The 18778-nt window shown below is 44.9% G+C and overlaps 1 protein-coding gene across 3 annotated transcripts in view; it reads left to right on the forward strand.

Moving 5' to 3' along the window:
• Positions 1-18778, forward strand: part of MICU1 (mitochondrial calcium uptake 1) — a 376908-nt gene that overhangs the window by 275246 nt on the left and 82884 nt on the right. For all 3 annotated transcript variants that reach the window (XM_033940604.1, XM_033940607.1, XM_033940605.1), the window contains exon 8: positions 5760-5957. In XM_033940604.1, coding sequence (XP_033796495.1) covers positions 5760-5957 — 198 coding nt within the window. The remainder of the gene's footprint in view (positions 1-5759; positions 5958-18778) is intronic.

The raw sequence follows: 18778 nt of genomic DNA on the forward strand, positions 1-18778 counted from the left end.
TGGAAGGGGATGGGGCAAATGATGGAAGATGGGTGTGGGAGAGAGAAGGGATAGACAATGGTGAAAGTGGGGTGGGAGGAGAGAAAGGGGGCAGAAACTGGTGGAAATGGTTGGGTGGGGAGAGAAGTCAGATTCTGGATAGAAGGTGAGGGGGAATAAGCTGTATAGATGGAGAGAGACAGAAGCCTGGATGGAAGAGGGGGAGATAGGAAGGAGATGATGGAAGGAGGAAGTGACAGGGGAGTGAGGGGGCAGACTATATGGAAGGGAGAGAGACAGAGGAGGGAGATACTGGTGGAAGGCGAAATACAGTGTGCAGACACTGGATGGAAAGGAGGAGAGGAGAGGCAGACGCTGTATAGAAGAGGGGGAGAGAAATGAGCAGATTTTATGGGGAGAGAGGAAGGAGGGAGATGATGGAAGGGGAAAGAAAGGGGAGATATAGGGGCAAACTGTATAGAAGGGGGAGAGAAAGAGGGTGGAGTTAGTGAAAGACTAAGAATAAGGAGAAGTAAAATAGAAGAGCCAGGGTGAGAGAATGATGGAAAGCTGCCAGTAGATCGTAAAAAAGAGGGAACTTGAAGTCTAGATAGTAAGAATGAGTTAAATCTGGACATAGAGGTAGGAAAATAAACTGAAGAAAGCTGAAAGGAAAAGGAGGAGAGAAAAATCCTAGCAAGAGGCTTAAGATGGAAGAAAGCTAAAACCAGATAAATAAATGGACAGAAAACACAGTAATATGGTACCATTGTTTATAAAGGTTAATAAATAGAAATAGAAAATAGAATTAAGATATCTTTTAATTGGACTAATTTTAATACATTTTTTACCAACTGTCAGAGATCAAAACCTACTTTCTCAGGTCAGGACCGCTCACAGTCTTGACCTAAGGAAGAAGGTATTGACCTCTGAGAGCTAAAATATTTGAGGCCTTTAAATAAAATAGCTTATTTTCCATTTATTTAAATTTGTATTTGTAATGTATGGTGCATATAATACCATCAGGGTAATATACTGGAGAATCTTTGCTCACATTAATTCAGTCCTTTACTCGCAAACAAAAGCTACGTCATAGAAAGCGAATCGAATTAAAAAAATCGATTCAGTTGGTAAAATTGAATCGAAAATTGTTTTCCTGAATTGGACAGCATTAGTAGATTTTAGTAGAAGCCAAGGTAGCTCTTGAATTTTCTAAAGGGGTGGGCTAGTGGTAGTAGCTACACCCCCAAAGAAGATTTAAGCTCTGCTTTTGGCACCAGAATTGCCTTTTGGATCCTCTCCTTCCATCTGACCATTTAATCTGAAGGAGAGCCCCTTCACTTTGCATATTGCCTGCAGCTGAACACCTGAGAGAAATAGATTCAGAATCTTAGTCTTTGGCAAGTAACAGAACTGAAACCTGGTACTGACTTGCTTCTGTGGAAAGGTTTGGGGAACCCTTCCCACTCTAGATAAAGCCTTAGGATTATATACAGCACTACTATCCAGGTAGGAAGGAATCTACAATTGTGGCAAAAGGCAGATAATGTAAAGTCAGCGCAGCTCTGGTACTAGGGTTTCACCATACAAGTCTGGGATCTACAAAGGTACTGTGACAAGGCTGGGCAGGATTTCCAGATAATGTAAAGTCAGGAGAGGTCTGCACACATACAGCCAGAAAATACACTTTGCATATGAACAAGAAGTTTTATTTTTCACTTCAGTCTGATCCTGTACTTCACAGATTCAGGAAGCAAGTTAAACTTTTCAAGGAACAGAAATAAAGTAAACTTCTGTTACCACCAGTGTTCCCGCTAAGCTGCGTTGGCCTGCGCTCACGCACAAAATATTACATCGCAGCGCAAAGTTTCTCTTCACAGCGCACACACGCGTCGGTAAGGTAAGGGGACGCATTGGGGGGATTGCACTTCCCCACAATTGCCATGCTTCGGTTCCTCTTCTTCCTTCCTTCCTCCCTCCCCCCCCCCCGCGGGACCCTGCGGCACCATCAACTCTTACTCCCTCTAATGTCGGCCCTGCAGCTCCAGACTTCCTCGCACCTTCTCCCCTCCCCCTTTGGATCGCTATTATTTTAAATGTTATAGCCGCGGAGCTGTATCCATCAGTGGAGATGTCTAACCTCGGCCTGCCCCGGAACTCTTACTGCAGCAGCCGCCCGTCTAGGCAGGAACAGGAAGTCACTGTTGCAGTAAGAGTTCCGGGGCAGGCCGAGGTTAGACATCTCCACTGATGGATACAGCTCCGCGGCTATAACATTTAAAATAATAGCGATCCAAAGGGGGAGGGGAGAAGGTGCGAGGAAGTCTGGAGCTGCAGGGCCGACATTAGAGGGAGTAAGAGTTGATGGTGCCGCAGGGTCCCGCGGGGGGGGGGGGAGGAAGGAAGGAAGAAGAGGAACCGAAGCATGGCAATTGTGGGGAAGTGCAGAGCTGCAGGGAAGAGTGTTGCGGTACCCAGCTGGAGGGAGAAGGAAGATGAGGGAGGGAATTAAAGGAGATGCCAGGGCTTGGAGCGTAGGAGGAAGGTATGCCAGTCTAAGGGAAAAGGAAGGGGGAGATGTGAGAGCATGGAGGGGGAGCGAAAGATGGAAGAAAAGGAAAGGAGAGAGATGCCAGAGAATCAGGGAAGGGGAGATACCAGACTATGAGGAGAGGTGTGGGAGAGGGAAGGCGAGGAGAGAGATGCCAGACCAATGGGGTGAAAGGAGAGATGGAAGGGGGAGGCATACAGTTTCTGGAAGGGGCATAGAAGGAGAGAAGATGCCATATAGGGGAAGAGAGACGGCAGACAGTGGATGGAAGGAAGAGAGTTACAAGAAGATGAGGAAAGGAGAAACCACAGAAGACAAAGGTAGAAAAAAATTTCTATTTATTTATTGCTTTAGGAGACATGTGTCACTGTTTCTGTGAAGCATTGTATGCAGAGTCCAGCTTCTTGCTGGTTCAATTTAACCTTTGTCTATGTATTTTTATTTTATCCCCCCTTTTACAAAACTGTGAAGCGTTTTTAGCACCAGCCTTGGTGGTAGCAGCTCTGATGCTCAGAATTTTATGAGCATCAGAGCTGTTACCTCCGTAGCTAAAATCCACACTACAGTTTTGTAAAAGAGGGAGGGGTTAGTTTGTGATTACATATTCCTTACTAGGCGAAGGTGTTTTCTGTGTTCTGTGTGTTCGAAAGACATGGTTTTCTGTTAGGATTGACGGTATAGGATTGATCTGTGCTGGTCTGGCTTGTTTAGTTTTACAATGGGTGTATTGATGTACTGCTCACTGCAATATGTAAGATGCTGCCTTTTCCTAGGTACTCATGTGTGACGTGTGGTTTGTTACTAAAAATCATGTTTTTCTTACAGATGGGGGGGGGTGCCAAAAAATGATGGGCCCCGGATGTTACATATGCTAGGTACGCCACTGTATGTAAAGATACCAGAAAGCTGGCGTAGCAAAAACTTCTAAGTTTTGAGTATTTAACCCTCCCACAATCTCACGGGCACTCGTTTCAAGTTTATTGAGATTTTGATTTAAACGCAATATCAAATATTTTCAATGCGTATAACAAAAATAAATTTGGGGAAATAAATAAAACCATTTGAACCAGTGTTCCCGCTAAGCTGCGCTGGCGTGCGCTGGCGCACAAAATATTACATCGCAGCGCACACGTTTCTCGTCACAGCGCACGATCGGAAGAGGCGTACGGCAGATGGCAGGGCGGCGAGAGGAGAATCGGGCGAGTTGGCTCATAACTTGCTGGCGCCCGATATTTTTGGCTCACGGTGAAAAAAGTTTGCTCACAACACCCGCCCGCTTAGAGGGAACACTGGTTACCACACTTGTCCTTCTTGGTTCACAGCTGCCTCAAACACAAGTTTAGCACAGCCCGTCTAGCCTATGGTCTAGTGCTGGCCAGACCTGGAATAAAAGTCCATAATTTCAGTATATCAGTGACTTACCTCAGCCATGCAAAGAATGAGGTCTCTCTTTTACTCACTTGAGCCACTCTGCTTCATTCTGCTTCTCAGGGCTTTGTCTCAACCCATGGCTAGAGAAAACTAGAAGTCTCTCAATCCTGGGGACCTCTCTGACTTGCTGCACTCTAGGGCATTTACACTACTCCCTGTCAGAGACCCACTTCTGTGACTCAGCAGGCTTGCCCTTCCTCCACTATGGTGGCCTAACTATACCCTCAGTGAGGGAGAACCCCTTAGTCCTTCACATACCCTCCCCTTAGTTCAACCCTAGGAGGTTGAGCTTCTGTGGCTGATAGGAGAAATCCTCTAAAGGGTTGAGGGTAAAAATTCCCATGGGCACTCGGGGTCCCCATTCTCACAGGGATTCTTCAGGACCACCCCAGAGCCATTATCACACGATCAAGCATGTCACACATTTTCCTCTGCATCCACACTGAAATGGGGCAAACGTAGCATAGCAGCCATTGGGCCCTATCACACCAATGGCCTTGCAACTCCTGAACAAAGGCATCTCTCATTCTCTCGGAAGCTGAATCCTTGGATGTATGGCCCTCCCAGCCTCTCTGGGGTCTTTACAGCAGAGCTTCTTGTTCACTTCCAATGATTCTCACCTGCATCCCCCTTGGGCTGCACCATCATGTCTACTTGGTTCTTTGACCCCTGGACCATTTGTCACTGCCGTGTCCGCTCTCCCTCGAGAGCCATCAACCTTTTTTCTATCTCTTACCATCAATTCTAGTCACCCGCACTGCTCTTGTGACTGGTGGGTTAAGTTTCTGTGCCCTTTCCACTTGCTTCCTGAGTGCTCCTGCCAGCTTCTGCAGTGCCACATTGAAGGATGTCAGATGGGCTACCTACCCTTGCAGTTCGGTAACCTCCTCTTCCCTCCACTGCAAGCAGATCTTTAACTCTGCAATCTCCACGGTTCCTAGGGAAGCTGTAGTTCTCCAAGTCCAGATGGCTTTGAGCTTTGGAAAGTCCTGGCCCACAACAGCCAACTAAGGCAGTCCTGGCAAAACTGCTGCTTCCAGCTGAGCCTACCCATCTGGAGTCTTGAGGGTCACCTGGGCTGTAGGATACAGGTTTCACATAATAGCAATGTGACCCAGTCATAATTTATTTGAATTGGTCCATGGTTCTCTGCGGACAAGTGTGCTGGCACTGCCTGAGTCCACCAGCACTTGGTAAGGATTCTTATTTAGCTCCATTTTTATTAAGCGGTTTCTGTCTCTGGGTGGGAAGGTTTCCACAACATTACAAGAATGAGGAGTAGCCATATTCACCTTCATGGCATCTTCATCTACCCCTGGACATGAATTTTTTGTGTGTATATATGTGTATTTTATAAAATATATGTAATATTCAGTATAATTACTCTACTTTTAATTTAGGGAGCCACTCTCAATGGAAGAATAAAATATATGTAAACATTGCAGCTCCACCCCAGGAAGGGGGCATTTATATGCAGAACATATAAATGTGAATGCGCCACATATGGAAAATGTTTTATAAAATTAACTCTAAATTGTCCAGTGCCTATGTATATTTCCAAGCTCAGTGACTGCATTAATTCCCCTGCATGCCTCACTTCTTTAGTTATTACTGCCTAACTTCCACCTTTTCTTGTAGGAATGCCCTCATTATTTTCATGAAAAAGCTATACTGAGCTCAATCAGTAGAATGCTGTTTCTTGTTTCCAAGTTTATTTAAAATTTGTTAATCCGCTTATCAGAAATTCTAAACGGTATACCCTAGATCATACCCTGCTGTTTTCTGTATCCCTAATCAGGTGCAGAGCATCATTCGCTCACAGACCAGCATGGGAATGCGCCATAGAGATCGCTCCACTACAGGAAACACTCTGAAAACTGGCTTCAGCTCTGCACTAACTACCTACTTCTTTGGGGCAGATCTGAAAGGGAAGCTGACAATCAAAAATTTCTTGGAATTCCAGCGCAAACTTCAACATGATGTCCTGAAGCTAGAGGTATGTTTAGTAATGAGCGGAAGGGAAAGAGTATCATAAGAACATAAGATTTGCCATACTGGATCAGATGAGAGGTCCATCAAGCCTAGCATCCTGTTTCTAACACTGACCAGTCCAAACAGTAACAAGAATCCATGCTATTTATCCCCTGTAATAAACAATGGCTTTTCCCAGGCTATTTATGAGAATATCTTTATTGAAACATTTATAAATTGCATATGAATAGAACATTGTAAGGAACAAAGAACAATTTGTGCCCATTGCAATATTTGTTTTGTTAAATCCTGCCCCCCCCCACCTCGAAAAGTTTCAGCTTTCACCCTATCCGTTTCCTTCTCACACCATATGTATAAATGCAGGTATGTCCAGAAATGTGGCCATTGTTCAGACCAGTGAACTCTGCCTATTGTTGAAAAGGAATGATATCAGTATATTCCTGCTGAGAAGCAGTCTTCTTAAATGTATAAGCCCCAAAGATTTAGGAGCAACATTTCAGCTGGCATACCCTTGCAAATGCCTCATTAAATATTTGGGGACTGAAGAATAGTGGCTCGTAATATACATTTTTTGTTCCAGAACATCTCTGGAGTTTTCTGGACATGAAGAAGATCTCCAGTGTTTAAAAGGTGTGATTATGAACTGAGGAGCTATTCCCGTTAAGCCGTTTCCTTTTTGTTTTTTCCTGATGTTTAAATTAAGTCTCTTTATTTTCAGGACTTCTCCCCCTATAAATGTTTTGGGGTCTAAGAAGATTGTAAAATATTTTCTTTAATTGAATTTTCTCTTTTTTTTATGTATCATTACTTATCATGTTATTTAAACAAGTGTGTTACTTGTTATTTATTTTCAAAATTATAAATAAAGAAAAAAAAAAGTATAAGCCATTTAGAAGAACTTACTTTTATCCTGTTTCAAAAATGATCATTCCATGTGCAAAAGTGCATACATCTGATATCTCCAAATCCTTATAGTTTGATGGTCAGGATGTATCCATTGTACCAAAAGTTGAAGCAGACATGATGAAGATATTAGACTGACAAAGCTGTGTTTCGCCCACCAGGGGCTGCTTCAGGGGCAATAAACATACAAATAAATAGTGGTTAGTATAATAAATAATAGTCATAAAATCTAAACACACAGAGGAGCATTTTCAAAACATACATCTAAGTCCAACTCTGGACATATGACGCTAGACGTCCAGAGTTGGAATAAGAAAATGCCTATTTTCAAAAGGCAAACCACCATGGGGCTCATAATCGAAAGAGAAAAACGTCCAAAAACCGGCCTAAGTCGGCACTTGGACGAATATTTCTCAAAAACGTCCAAGCACCGATAATAAAACCGGGTTTTGGACGTATTTAGAAATGACCTAGGCCTTCATAGTGCCGCTCAACGTCCAAAGCTAAAAGGGGTGGTTTGGGAGGCGTGCCGAAGGCAGGAGTTGGGCGGGACGTGGGCCGGCTTAGACTTAGTCGTACAGCATGTATAACCGAAAGTTTAATAACAGAGCCTAGACGGAACTTGGACGTTGTGACTTAGACCATGTAAAACATGATCTAAGTCACAAAAACCCACCTAAAGTCACCAGATAAGCACAGAAAACACATAACACAGACCCCCACACACTACCCCAGTGATCACCAACCCCCCCCCATAAAAATTTTATTCACAACTTTAAATTTCAGCCTCCAGACCATCATCACCTGGCCGCCTGGCATAGGAAAGCCTAGTCCAGCCCAGAGGCAGCTTAAGTCATCTTGGGGGTGGGTTAGGGACCCATAGAGAGGAGGACCCATGCCCATAAGCCCCTGTAATCACTGCATTGATACTTAAAACATGTGCACTCCCCTATACACCCCCAAAACCCTTTTTTACTGGCATATAAGTGGCTCCTGAAGCCATAAGAGCTATTGGGGTGGTAGATAAGTGGGTCTAGTGTATTCTGGAGGTGGTTTGGGTGGCTCCCCGTCACCTATAAGGGAGCTGTAGTGAGGAGAAGCAATGGCACCCTTTTTGTGAAGTTCACAGCAGTGCTCTGTAAGGTACCCCACTATTTAGGTGGCATGTCTGGGTGTTCAGTCCATCACTTTGCAGACCCCTCCCACGTCCAACAGGGCTTGTTCTAGGCATTTTGGACTTGGACAGAAAGTTGGACGGAAATGTGGTATAAAGATGGGACAATTTAGTGGCTTGGACGATCATATTGGCAAACGTATAATTAGATGATTTTCGAAAGTAAAAAAAACTTGGACGTCTCTTTCGAAAATGTGTCTTAGGCTCTTTTTAACTTTGGATGACTTGCAAGATGGACGTAAATGGACTTAGACGTCCCTTTCGATTATGACCCTCTATACGTCTAGAAATAATTTTTTTTTTTTTTTTTTTTAATCTTCTATCTGGAAAACCAGGCCATTGGGATGCCCAGACCGCCAGGACATCTATCTTTATACCACATTTTCAACCAAAATTTTGTCAAGACCCAGACATGGCAACAGAATAGTGGGGCACCTTAGAGGGCACTGCTGTGAACATAACAAAAAGGGTGCTAGATAAACATCTCACCAGAACTCCCTTATCAGTTATGGTGAGCCCCCCAAAACTCCCCCCAAACCAACTATACATACCTGTCTACAACCCCAATAGTCCTTATGGCTGCAGGTGGCACCTATATGGCAGTAAAGAAGATTTTTGTGGGGTTTTTGTGGGCTCATATTTTCCACCATGAATATAATGGTTAGAGTGGCTTATGGGACTTGCTACTCCTCTCTATTGTTCACTAGCCCACCCACCAGGCAGCTTAAGACAGAGAATCTCGGTGAGAGGGAGAATTAGAAGGGCTTGAGCATGCACAGATGCATGCTCAAAGCCGGCAGAGGCAGGAAGAAGATCTTCAGGCGGCACCGGCACGTCCTATGGGCTGCGTGCCGGTGCCAGATGGGGGGGGAGTTAAAGTTGGTCGGGCGGGGGGTGCCTGTTCTCGTGGGGGGGAGTGCCAATTCGACCGGGGGGGGGGGGGCCTTTGTGAGTGGGGGGGAGCGATGCTGGTTCTCGTGCTGGTGCCAGACAGGGGCTGAGTTAAAGTTGGTTGGGCAGGGGGTGCTAGTTCTCGCGTGGGGGGGGGGGGGGATTTGAGCGATGCCGGTTCTCGGGGTGGGTGCTCGCAAATCAAGTCAACACTCGGTTTGCGAGACAAATTTTGTGAGAATGTTTTGCTCGTCTTGCAAAACACTCGCAAACCGAGGTTTGACTGTATTTTCACATTGGAAGCAAATTTGGAGCTGTGCCTGCTTCAGAATTCACAGACTTTGATCTGTAGCTGACAGGCTGGTACCTGTTTGCCAGTCTGCATAGTTTTCCTTGGAGCTCAGGGCCGTCCCTGAAGTAGTCTCACCTTCTGTTAAGCAGGGGTTGAGCATAGATTGTTAGGCATGCTTAGGGGGCTCAGCGGTGTTCCACAGCATACTGGCTGCATTTTCACACCTTTGCCCATTCTGGTGTGCATCCTGTGGTCCGCTAGGGTAAAGACATAGTCAGACAGGGGAGTCTGACCAGAAGCCCAAAGATCAGTTTTGTGATAACATTCCCAGAATTGTGGCAATGAATTCTTATACAGCTACTGAGTAAGAGCTGTGAGCAGGTGGATTCCAGTGTATCAGGTCACAGTGAGTTACAAGGAGCTGACAGCTTGAATAAACAATTAATCAAATTTATAATAAAGTTGAAACTTGAGATGTTGAGGAAAGTTTAAAAAGTGGGATTTTCTGAGTTTCTGCATGTTCCCCTGTGTTCTCCTTCCTGAAAAATCCTAAAATCGCCATTTTTGGACTTTGGGAAGTGTGAGAAATATCGCGTTTTTGGCATGAATTTGGTGCTGGTGGCCATCTTGGATTTTTAGCAATCTTTTTTTCTTCTCCCTGCTTCTTCAAAATTGCATTTTTTGTCTGGAAAACTGCTGGGATGGAGTCCTTGGGATCTCTTCAAGTGAATTCATGCCAAGATTGTGCACATTTAGCACTTTTAGAGCGTCCTTGTACCGTGTGGTGCAGCTGGGGGGGGGGGAGGTGGAACTGTAGCGACCAGTTTAGTTTTACACACACAGAAGCAGGCGAGCAGATGCTCAGCCAGCCCAGCGGGGCAGCCTCCATTATTTTCAGGGATCGGTACGGTTGGTTCTTTGGTTAGCCTGGCTGCAGTCTCTGCAGTGTAAGACACACAAATTTAACTCATCTAAGAGTGACTCCATGCCTTAGGAGCTGGATATCTTCTCTAAAATCATGAGGTTTTGTACTCAAAGTTTAAAAAAAAAAAAAAAAAAAGTTCTCCTGAGCAGTCTCCTTTCCCTCCCAGGGTGTTTTTGGGTGATGTGGTGCTTTCGGGCATGTCCTCGCCTCCGCCTGATCCAGCAATTGATCTGCCTGCTCCTGATATAGGGGGTCCGGCTGTTGATCCTCACCTCTCTGATTCCTTGTTTGACAGTGCAGCCCTTTCTGGATTGGGGGATCCGAACTTGTGTGCTGGATCCACGGATCCTTTGGGGGCTCCAGATCCTGGTAGTGATCCTGCACAATCAAGTTTGCAGCTCTGCCTCTTACTACTGCATCTTTGCAAGAATTGAGCTTAGCCACTTGGCTGGCTGCATCCAGGCTTTGTAGTGGACGTTCGCATTCTGCGACCTTTCCCTGGCATCCAGATATGAGTTTTATGATCTCTGAGAAGTTTGACTCTGTGGAAGGTACTTTGAAGAGTGCTAGAATTATGTCCCGCTTATATCCCCTGGCACAGGAGTGTCAACTTTTGGGGCAGCCCAAGGTGGATTACTTGGTGGCACAAGTGACTAAGCGCACCTCTCTTCCCATTGCAGGAGGTGTTGTGTTGAAAGCTATGCAGGACCGCCGTGTTGCTGTGGTCCTCAGGAAACTTTTTGAAACAGCCAATTTCGGCATCAGAGTTGCTATGACAACGTCTTTTGTCACACACACCTGTCTTGGCTGCGCATGATGCAGTGGAGCCTTCTCAACTGCTGCTGGCTGGGTCACTTTATATAGCAGATGCCTTATATGACCTTTTGACAGTGCTGGCAAAAGGTGTCAGTGCTCTCCCTTTTGGTTTGCCATCAACTACCAAAAGTCACATCTCTAGCCCTCTCAAACCTTAGAGTTCATAGGAGCACTCTTGAACACAATTCAGGGTTGTGCTTTTCTACTAGGTAATAATAATAATTTTATTTTTGTATACCACCACACCACATAGTTCTAGGCGGTTCACAGATAGAAGAACTGTGAAATCAGTGAATGAAATACAATTGACTTAAAAATACATTAAAATCAGATTAAGATAAACATTTTAAAATATCAGTATACAATTTGCCAATCAAAATTGAAACTTCAATTTAGAAATTTACCAAACAACTCAGTTTTCAGCAGTTTCTTAAAAAACATATAAGAATGAGCCTGAGAAATAATAGTACATAACCATTAATTCAAGCTGGATGGAGGCAACGTGCTGCTTCTGGAGAAGATGAGTTCCTCTGGGGGGTTTTCCCTGGTTAAATTGAATTTTTTTCTCAAGTACCCAGTCACTTTAGATCTCTAACTTAACAACAATATGATGTATAGCCATGGGTTGTCAGGGTCAAGAATATGCATTAGTTGGATATCATCTGTGTATAGAAATTTAGTGAGCCCCAGTGTCTGGCTCAGTCACAAGTGGAGCAAAGAATACATTTATTTTTATTTTTTTAATTTATTTGGTTTTTAATGCCAACAGAAAGTGCAATACAATTTACATACAAATAATAATAATCAAATAAGCACTTATAAACAATCAGAATCTATACAAAAAATAAAAATTCTCTCTCCCATCCATCATTAGAAAACGGGGGCTAGAATGAACCCCCATTGGACCCCAAAGCGGAGGGTGTGCAAAGTGGAGATAGTTATTCCATTGTATGTAAAATAAATATCTGTTTTACAAGTAAAATGGAACCACTGCAGTACTGTGCTGTGAAGGCCCTTGATGTTGAGATTGTTGAAGAAGCAGGAAATGATCAACAAGCTTGAAGACTGTAAACATATCCAAAGAAATCAATAGGATATTTCTTTATCTTAGTTCTGGTTGGCTAGGGTTGAAGCTGGCCTGCCTAGGGTGCAGAGCATTGCCCTTGTAAAAGAATCAGATCATTAATGAGCCACAACCTTTTCAACCACATTTGAGCCAAAGAGAAGTTTGGAAATAGGACAGTATCTAGCTGGAAGAGCAGGCTTGGCTCTGATATTATTGAGCTCTGAGCGGATACAAGTCTGCTTCCATTCATCGGGAATCATTGCATATTTAAGACCTGTCATAACTGTGTTATAAAGAAATAGCAAAAGAATTGCAATGAACTTGATGTGTGAGGCCAAAGGATCAGTTAGAACTGTAGTTGGTTTCAAAGTTGTCAAGACTTGTCTATTGATCTATTTTGACTCTAGTTTTATTGTTTGTAAACATGATTATAATTTAATTTGCTATTTTATTTTTCATTTGTGGTTGATTTAGTAGTCAGCAAAGGTACCAAGTTAGTATTGCTGGAAATTGGATGACTTCATATAACCGAGAGCAGATGCAAAACGCAACAGTAATACAAGATTCTTCCTTGCATATACTGGACTGCTACTGTAACTCAGTCTAGCTCAGGAACAGAAAACTAAGAACAAGGGAGTAATTTGGTTTCTATACCTGTGCAATCCTTGACCTTTCTACTGACACTGACAACAGAATTAGTAATTAGTGCTGTGATGTGGTCACCTCTTCAGTAGGGTCTGGACTGAGTTGACTCATTTTACATAACACCACCAGTTAAGTCCTTGTTGACCTGAAAACATTGGATAATTCCCTTGCTATCATACCTGGAAAAGAGACCTAGTTGGCCTTGAAGGCTCATGTAGAACCATATTGTTGCTGGTCCAGTAATAAGTGCCATGGCCAACAAAGATTTATTTGGTGCTGAACACTGTTTAGAACAAAAGCACCAATAACAAGTTGTTTTCTTTCTATAGATTTCTTTTGAAAGTTTACAAGAGGAGGATTTGATGAGTATAATTGGGAAGCCTCATACTTTGACTGAAAAATATAGGTTAGCAGAACTTTGAGAAGGAAATTTTTTGTCCAGAGAGTTGCAGACCTTTAGGACATATAGAATACTGAAGGAACTGTCTTCTTTGTGACTCTGTACAGCACTGCACACTCTGTACGTCTGGTAGCGCTATAGAAATAATTAATAATAGTAGTAGGCATTGCAGTGACTCCAAATGCAAATACTTTGCAAGAATTTGGTACACCTCAGTGAGTGAATGGACATAAGCACTGTTATCTTTCTGTACTCTCTCCCCCTCACACTTTTACTGATTGACTGTGATTAGTCAAATGATCAGTGATTTCTACTTAGTTGAAGGGATTGTGTGTGTATTGGTTGAAAATTGGCATCTTTTTTATGGTCTTTGGTTTCAAGACTGATATGGAAAGGCAACAATGAACACACTGAAAGCTCTACTGAAAGGTATAAGTACAGTATGTCTGTGCCATATGTACTAGCAATAGATCACTAGTCTGACTCTTAGCTCTTGTTGGACTTTTTGAATCTTAATAATGTATGACTCAGACCCTGACTAATAGCAGACTTTCTTTCTCTCAGGCAGTCTAGTTATTTGAGATTGTCTCTCTGAAATCCTATATCTTGCTAAATAATAGAAACTCAAGTTTAATTGGTATTTCAGATATTTTGCCTAGAATTTATCTAATATAAAGAAAAGTTATAGTTAGAGAAATTCAGAATCAATACACTTAAATTACAGAACTTTGAAATCAATAGACTTAAATTACAGAATTGAATCAAAAGTTTATATGGTCATGAAAATCTTGATAGAAAGTTTTTTTTAAAGTAGGGAAAGTCCTCCATGTCTGAATGTTTTTGTTACCTTTGGAATCACTTCTGGCAGTGCCTCCACTTAAAGGAAGCATCAACTCACAACAGTGTATTATTTAGGCTGGTCCTGATGTTGGGGAATAGGTTGTTGAGTCCAGGAGAACTTTCTGTAGTAATTTTAGGTCGAGGTTTTTCTTTAAAGACCTATTTTGTTCAGGTGGCATTTGGGGGGTTATTGGCTGGGTGGCAGTGGTTTGTTTGGTCTGTTTTTATAAATGATTGGGTATGATTTATTAGACTGATGTGTATGATTGTGTGTTCCTATTTTATTTAATTTTTTATTTATAGGTTTTCAATTTTTCCCAAGCAATCCACTTGTACAGAAAAGAATATATATACTTTTTAGAAATCAAGGTAATATTTAAACAAATAATCTTTAGTATACATTTCTCAAGGCTACTATCATGGATCCAAGACTACAATGAGTGGAAATATAAAAGGAAATAAAGTTAAAATAAAAACCATTTCCCATGACACCTGAAGAGCAAAGATTGTACAGAAATGGAGTTAAACAAGAAGAAGTGACGTCATCGCTCTGAATGGCAGCTTAAGCCGGTAAGCTCCGTTCAGGCCCCGCACAATATTGAGCTTTTTGCTGTGCCAGAGCGCTGATTTTCTCCCCCTTTGCCGGCTCGTGGTGAGTGAGAGGAACGGGGATCACATGGCGACGCAACGGAAGCTCCCGGGAGACAAACCGGGTCAGCGCACGCTGGAACAGGCGTTGGGCCGCAGCGCACGTGGCTCTCCTCTGTCGGAGGCGAGCACCAGCGAGGCTGCAAAATTGGGAGACAACGTCGCTGCGGTGGCTGATATGCTGAGCGTCCCAGCATTGGCTAGCTCCCTGCCTGAGCCCCTAACTAAAGCTGACATGCAGCAATGGATCTCCGAAGTAAAATCAGAGATTTCAGCTGTGGCTGTGCAGGTCCGGGAGGCAGTGCAGGAGCTCCGCACTGACCTGGTGGAGGTGGGCACGCGCGTGGAGGTGGTGGAGATGAGAATGGATAGCTGCGAAGAGAATGTGACTGGAGTCCAACGGTCTTTGGAGGGTGTTTCGGCGGACTACCAACTGCTCTTGGATAAGATGGAGGATCTGGAGAACCGCACCCGGCGTAATAACTTGCGGGTGCGGGGCCTGCCGGATCTGCCGGAGTATAAAGATGTTCGTGCTACCACTATTACCTTGATCCGCTGGTTACTTCAAAATGATACTCTTGAGCCGGGCCTCGAGAGGGCCCATAGAGCTTTGGGGCCCCGGGTCACTGATCAACCTAAGGACATTGTCCTCTGCCTCCAGAGCTTTATACTTAAGGAACAGATTCTACGCAGAGCCAGGGAGCTGGGTACAGTGACCTTGGAGGGCCACCGGTTGGAGTTCTTTCAGGATCTGGCGGCCAGCACATTGCAGAAGAGGCGTGCATTCCAAGAGGTGACCAAGGCGTTGCAGAGTGCTAATCTGCGCTATCGCTGGACCTTTCCCTTTGGAGTGGTGATTTCCATCAATGGGGTCCATACCAAGGTCACCACTGTTCGTGAGGCCCGTCTTTTGCTGCAAAAGGCGGGGATTGAGATTCCGGATGTTCCTGACCAGCCTGTGGGGGATGCTTCGCATCGTGGAGGGACCCCAGCTTCTTTCCGGTGGCAGCGTGTGGAGCGGAGTGCCCGAGGCGGGCGAGGGGGCTGTGGGGGGGGATCCCCTCGCCTGGCGACAGCGTCCTCTTCGAATGGTCTTCCCTGATGGCTCTTGGATGGTACCTGATGCTGTGCTGCCTGCACGCCCCACCACCCCCCTTTAATTACTTCGCTTCCCGAGGGTGTCTTCCTTTGGCTCCCTTGTGACTCTGAGCTTTTGACTGCGAGGGGAATACTGGGGGGTGGAACTCCCTGGACTGGATCTTGGAGGTGAGGTGGGGGGAGTGATTGGGATGGTGTTTGGGGATGTGTGGGTGTTTGGTGGTGGGTTGGTTACAGGGTTGGATGTTGGTGGGTGTTGAGTTGGGGGGCTTGGGTTATGGGGATGTTGTGATTGCGGGAGGGATGGTTGGTGTTTGGTTGTAAGTGCTTGAGTCACGGGCACGGGGGATTGTTCACTTCCCTGTATGTTTGTGAGAGGTCTGCGGGCTCTCACTTTGGGGGAAGGGGGGATGGTAGGGGAGGGAGTGGGGCACAGGGACATGTTTGTGTGGAAGGGGTCTTCTCTTACAGTATTTTTTCTGAGTTATGGGGGGATTTAAGTTGGTATCTTATAATATCCGGGGTCTCAACTCCCCTAATAAACGGAGGGCTTTTTACCGGGAACTGCTTCGGTTGAGAGCCGCTGTTTGTTTTGTGCAAGAAACGCACCTGGTACAGACCCATGAGCACCTTGTTAAGGATTCTCGATTTCCTCAGGCCTTTTGGGCTTCCAGGGTAGGCACCTCTAAGAGGGGCGGGGTTGGGATCCTTTTCAGTAAAGGGCTTCGTTGTGAGGTTCATAGGGTGGTTAGGGATCCTCAAGGTCGATATATTATGCTTGAGGCTCTGATAGAGGGGCGTCTGTATTCTCTAGTTAACATTTATGCCCCTAATGAAGGCCAGGGGGAGTTCTTTCGCGAGTTGGTGACTAGGATCCTACAGTTTAAGGGGGGTGCTTTGATCTTAGGCGGGGATTTTAACCTCACTGTGACCCCACATTTGGACAATTCGGGGAGGGCGGATCAGTATGGGAGGCGGGATCGCAAGATGTTGCGGGAGGGGCTTTCTGTTTTGAATGTTGTTGATAGCTGGCGTTGGTTGTGTCCATTGGATAGGGACTATACTTATTTCTCTAGAACGCATTCCTCCTATTCTCAAATTGATTATGTATTTGTAGAGCGTGGGTTGCTCCGCCAAGTAGAGTCGGCAGGGATCGCACCGATCACGTGGTCGGACCATGCTCCTGTTTGGGTGCGGTTTATGGGGGAGGGTGGTGGTACGGGCAGGAAATTCTGGCGCTTTAATGATAGTCTCTTAGATGATCCGGAGGTGGTTGTTCAGATAGAAGGGTGGCTACAGGAGTATTTAGATTTCAACTTGGAGTGTGGTGCTTCGTCGGAAGCGGTATGGGAGGGGTTGAAGGCTACGCTACGGGGTAGATTAATCACGTTGGCGTCGGCTCGGCAGTGTCGACGTCGGGAAACCATTGCGACATTGTTGCATCTGATAGGCAGGTTAGAGGGGCTACATAAACACCGCCCTTGGGATATGGAGTTGAGTAGGAAGCTACGACAGGCGAGACGTGATCTGCAGGCTTTGGACTTGGAATGTCTGCGCTTTAACTTGCAGTTATTACAACAGAGGTACTTTGAGTTGTCCAATAAGGCTAGTAGATTGGTAGCCCATCGGTTGAAGGTACGTCAAACGCGCAATCAGATCCTTTCGATCCGGGCGGCTTCTGGAGTTCTCCTGAGGAAAGATGATGATATTAGAGTATGTTTTGTGGAGTTTTACTCCCATCTTTACGCTCCGGAGGCTGAAGGGTCCATATCTGACCTGGATAGCTATCTCGCATCGGCGGCGATGCCCAAGATCGCTGCTGAGGATGTAGACAGATTGGACCGCCCTCTCACGCTGATTGAAGCTCGAGGGGCTTTGCGCTCTATGAAACTTGGAAAGTCCCCGGGGCTGGATGGCTTTACCGTCCGGTATTATAAGCGTTTTCAGGATTGGTTGTTACCTCCTCTGTTACGTTTTCTGAATTCTTTGGAAGGGGATGATATGCTGCCCTATTTTATGCGATTGGCGGGGGTTACAGTCTTGGCAAAGGAATGGATGGACCCTCTCCAGTGCTCTTCTTATCGACCGATCTCTTTGTTGGGGGTGGATACTAAAATATTTACACGGATATTGGCAGATAGATTGATGAGTTGGATTCCACGGTTGATACATCCCGACCAATCAGGCTTTGTGGTGGGCCGTCAGGTGGGCGACAATACCCGTCGGGTCTATAACCTGTTTGAAAAGGCTAGGAGCTGGGCGAGGGAGACGGTCTTTTTGTCCATTGACGCTGAGAAAGCCTTTGATAGGGTCTCCTGGCCTTTCTTGTTTCGGGTTCTGGACTCTATTGGTGTGGGTCCGCGTTTGAGAGAATGGATTCGAATTCTTTATACTTGCCCTATCAGCTGTATTAAGGTGAATGGGGGCTACTCTGATATTTTCTCTCTTGCGCGGGGCACACGCCAGGGGTGCCCTCTCTCCCCGCTTCTCTTTGCTCTGACGCTGGAGCCCTTTGCGAGGCGGGTTCGGGCGAACCGGGACATTAAGGGAGTTTCTGTACCGGGGGGGGGGGGGGGGGGGAATATAAGTTAAGTTTTTTTGCTGACGACCTTCTTTTTACGGTTGAAGATCCGGAGGGTTCCTTGCCAGCTATTTTGCGGGAGTTGGAAGCATTCGGGGCGGTGTCGGGGTTTCGTATAAATGTTGGGAAGTCCGAGCTCCTTAATATCAATTTGCCCCCTGATAGGGTAGCTCTTCTTCGGGGACTTTTCTCGTTCCGTTGGGTTCAGAATTTGTTGCGCTATCTTGGGGTTTATTTTGGCCCGCCGGGAGTGGATACCTATGCAATTAACTTTCCCCCGCTCTTTCGTCGTCTTAGGCAGGACTTGGAAGGCTGGAGGGATCATTATTTTTCCTGGCTGGGTAGGGTGGAGATTGTTAAAATGATGATATTCAATATGTGGACTCTGATTGGTCATATATGTGGAATTATTTTACATAATTTAATATAATCATTTTCTTTTTCAATTGTTAATTTCTTTAGATTGTTGTTAAACAATTTGTGAAAAATATAAATAAATAATAAAAAAAAAAAAAAAAAAAATGATGATATTGCCTCGTCTTTTGT

Source organism: Geotrypetes seraphini, chromosome 4, assembly GCF_902459505.1.
Source record: "Geotrypetes seraphini chromosome 4, aGeoSer1.1, whole genome shotgun sequence".
In the NCBI taxonomy this organism is placed as follows: Eukaryota; Metazoa; Chordata; class Amphibia; order Gymnophiona; family Dermophiidae; genus Geotrypetes; species Geotrypetes seraphini.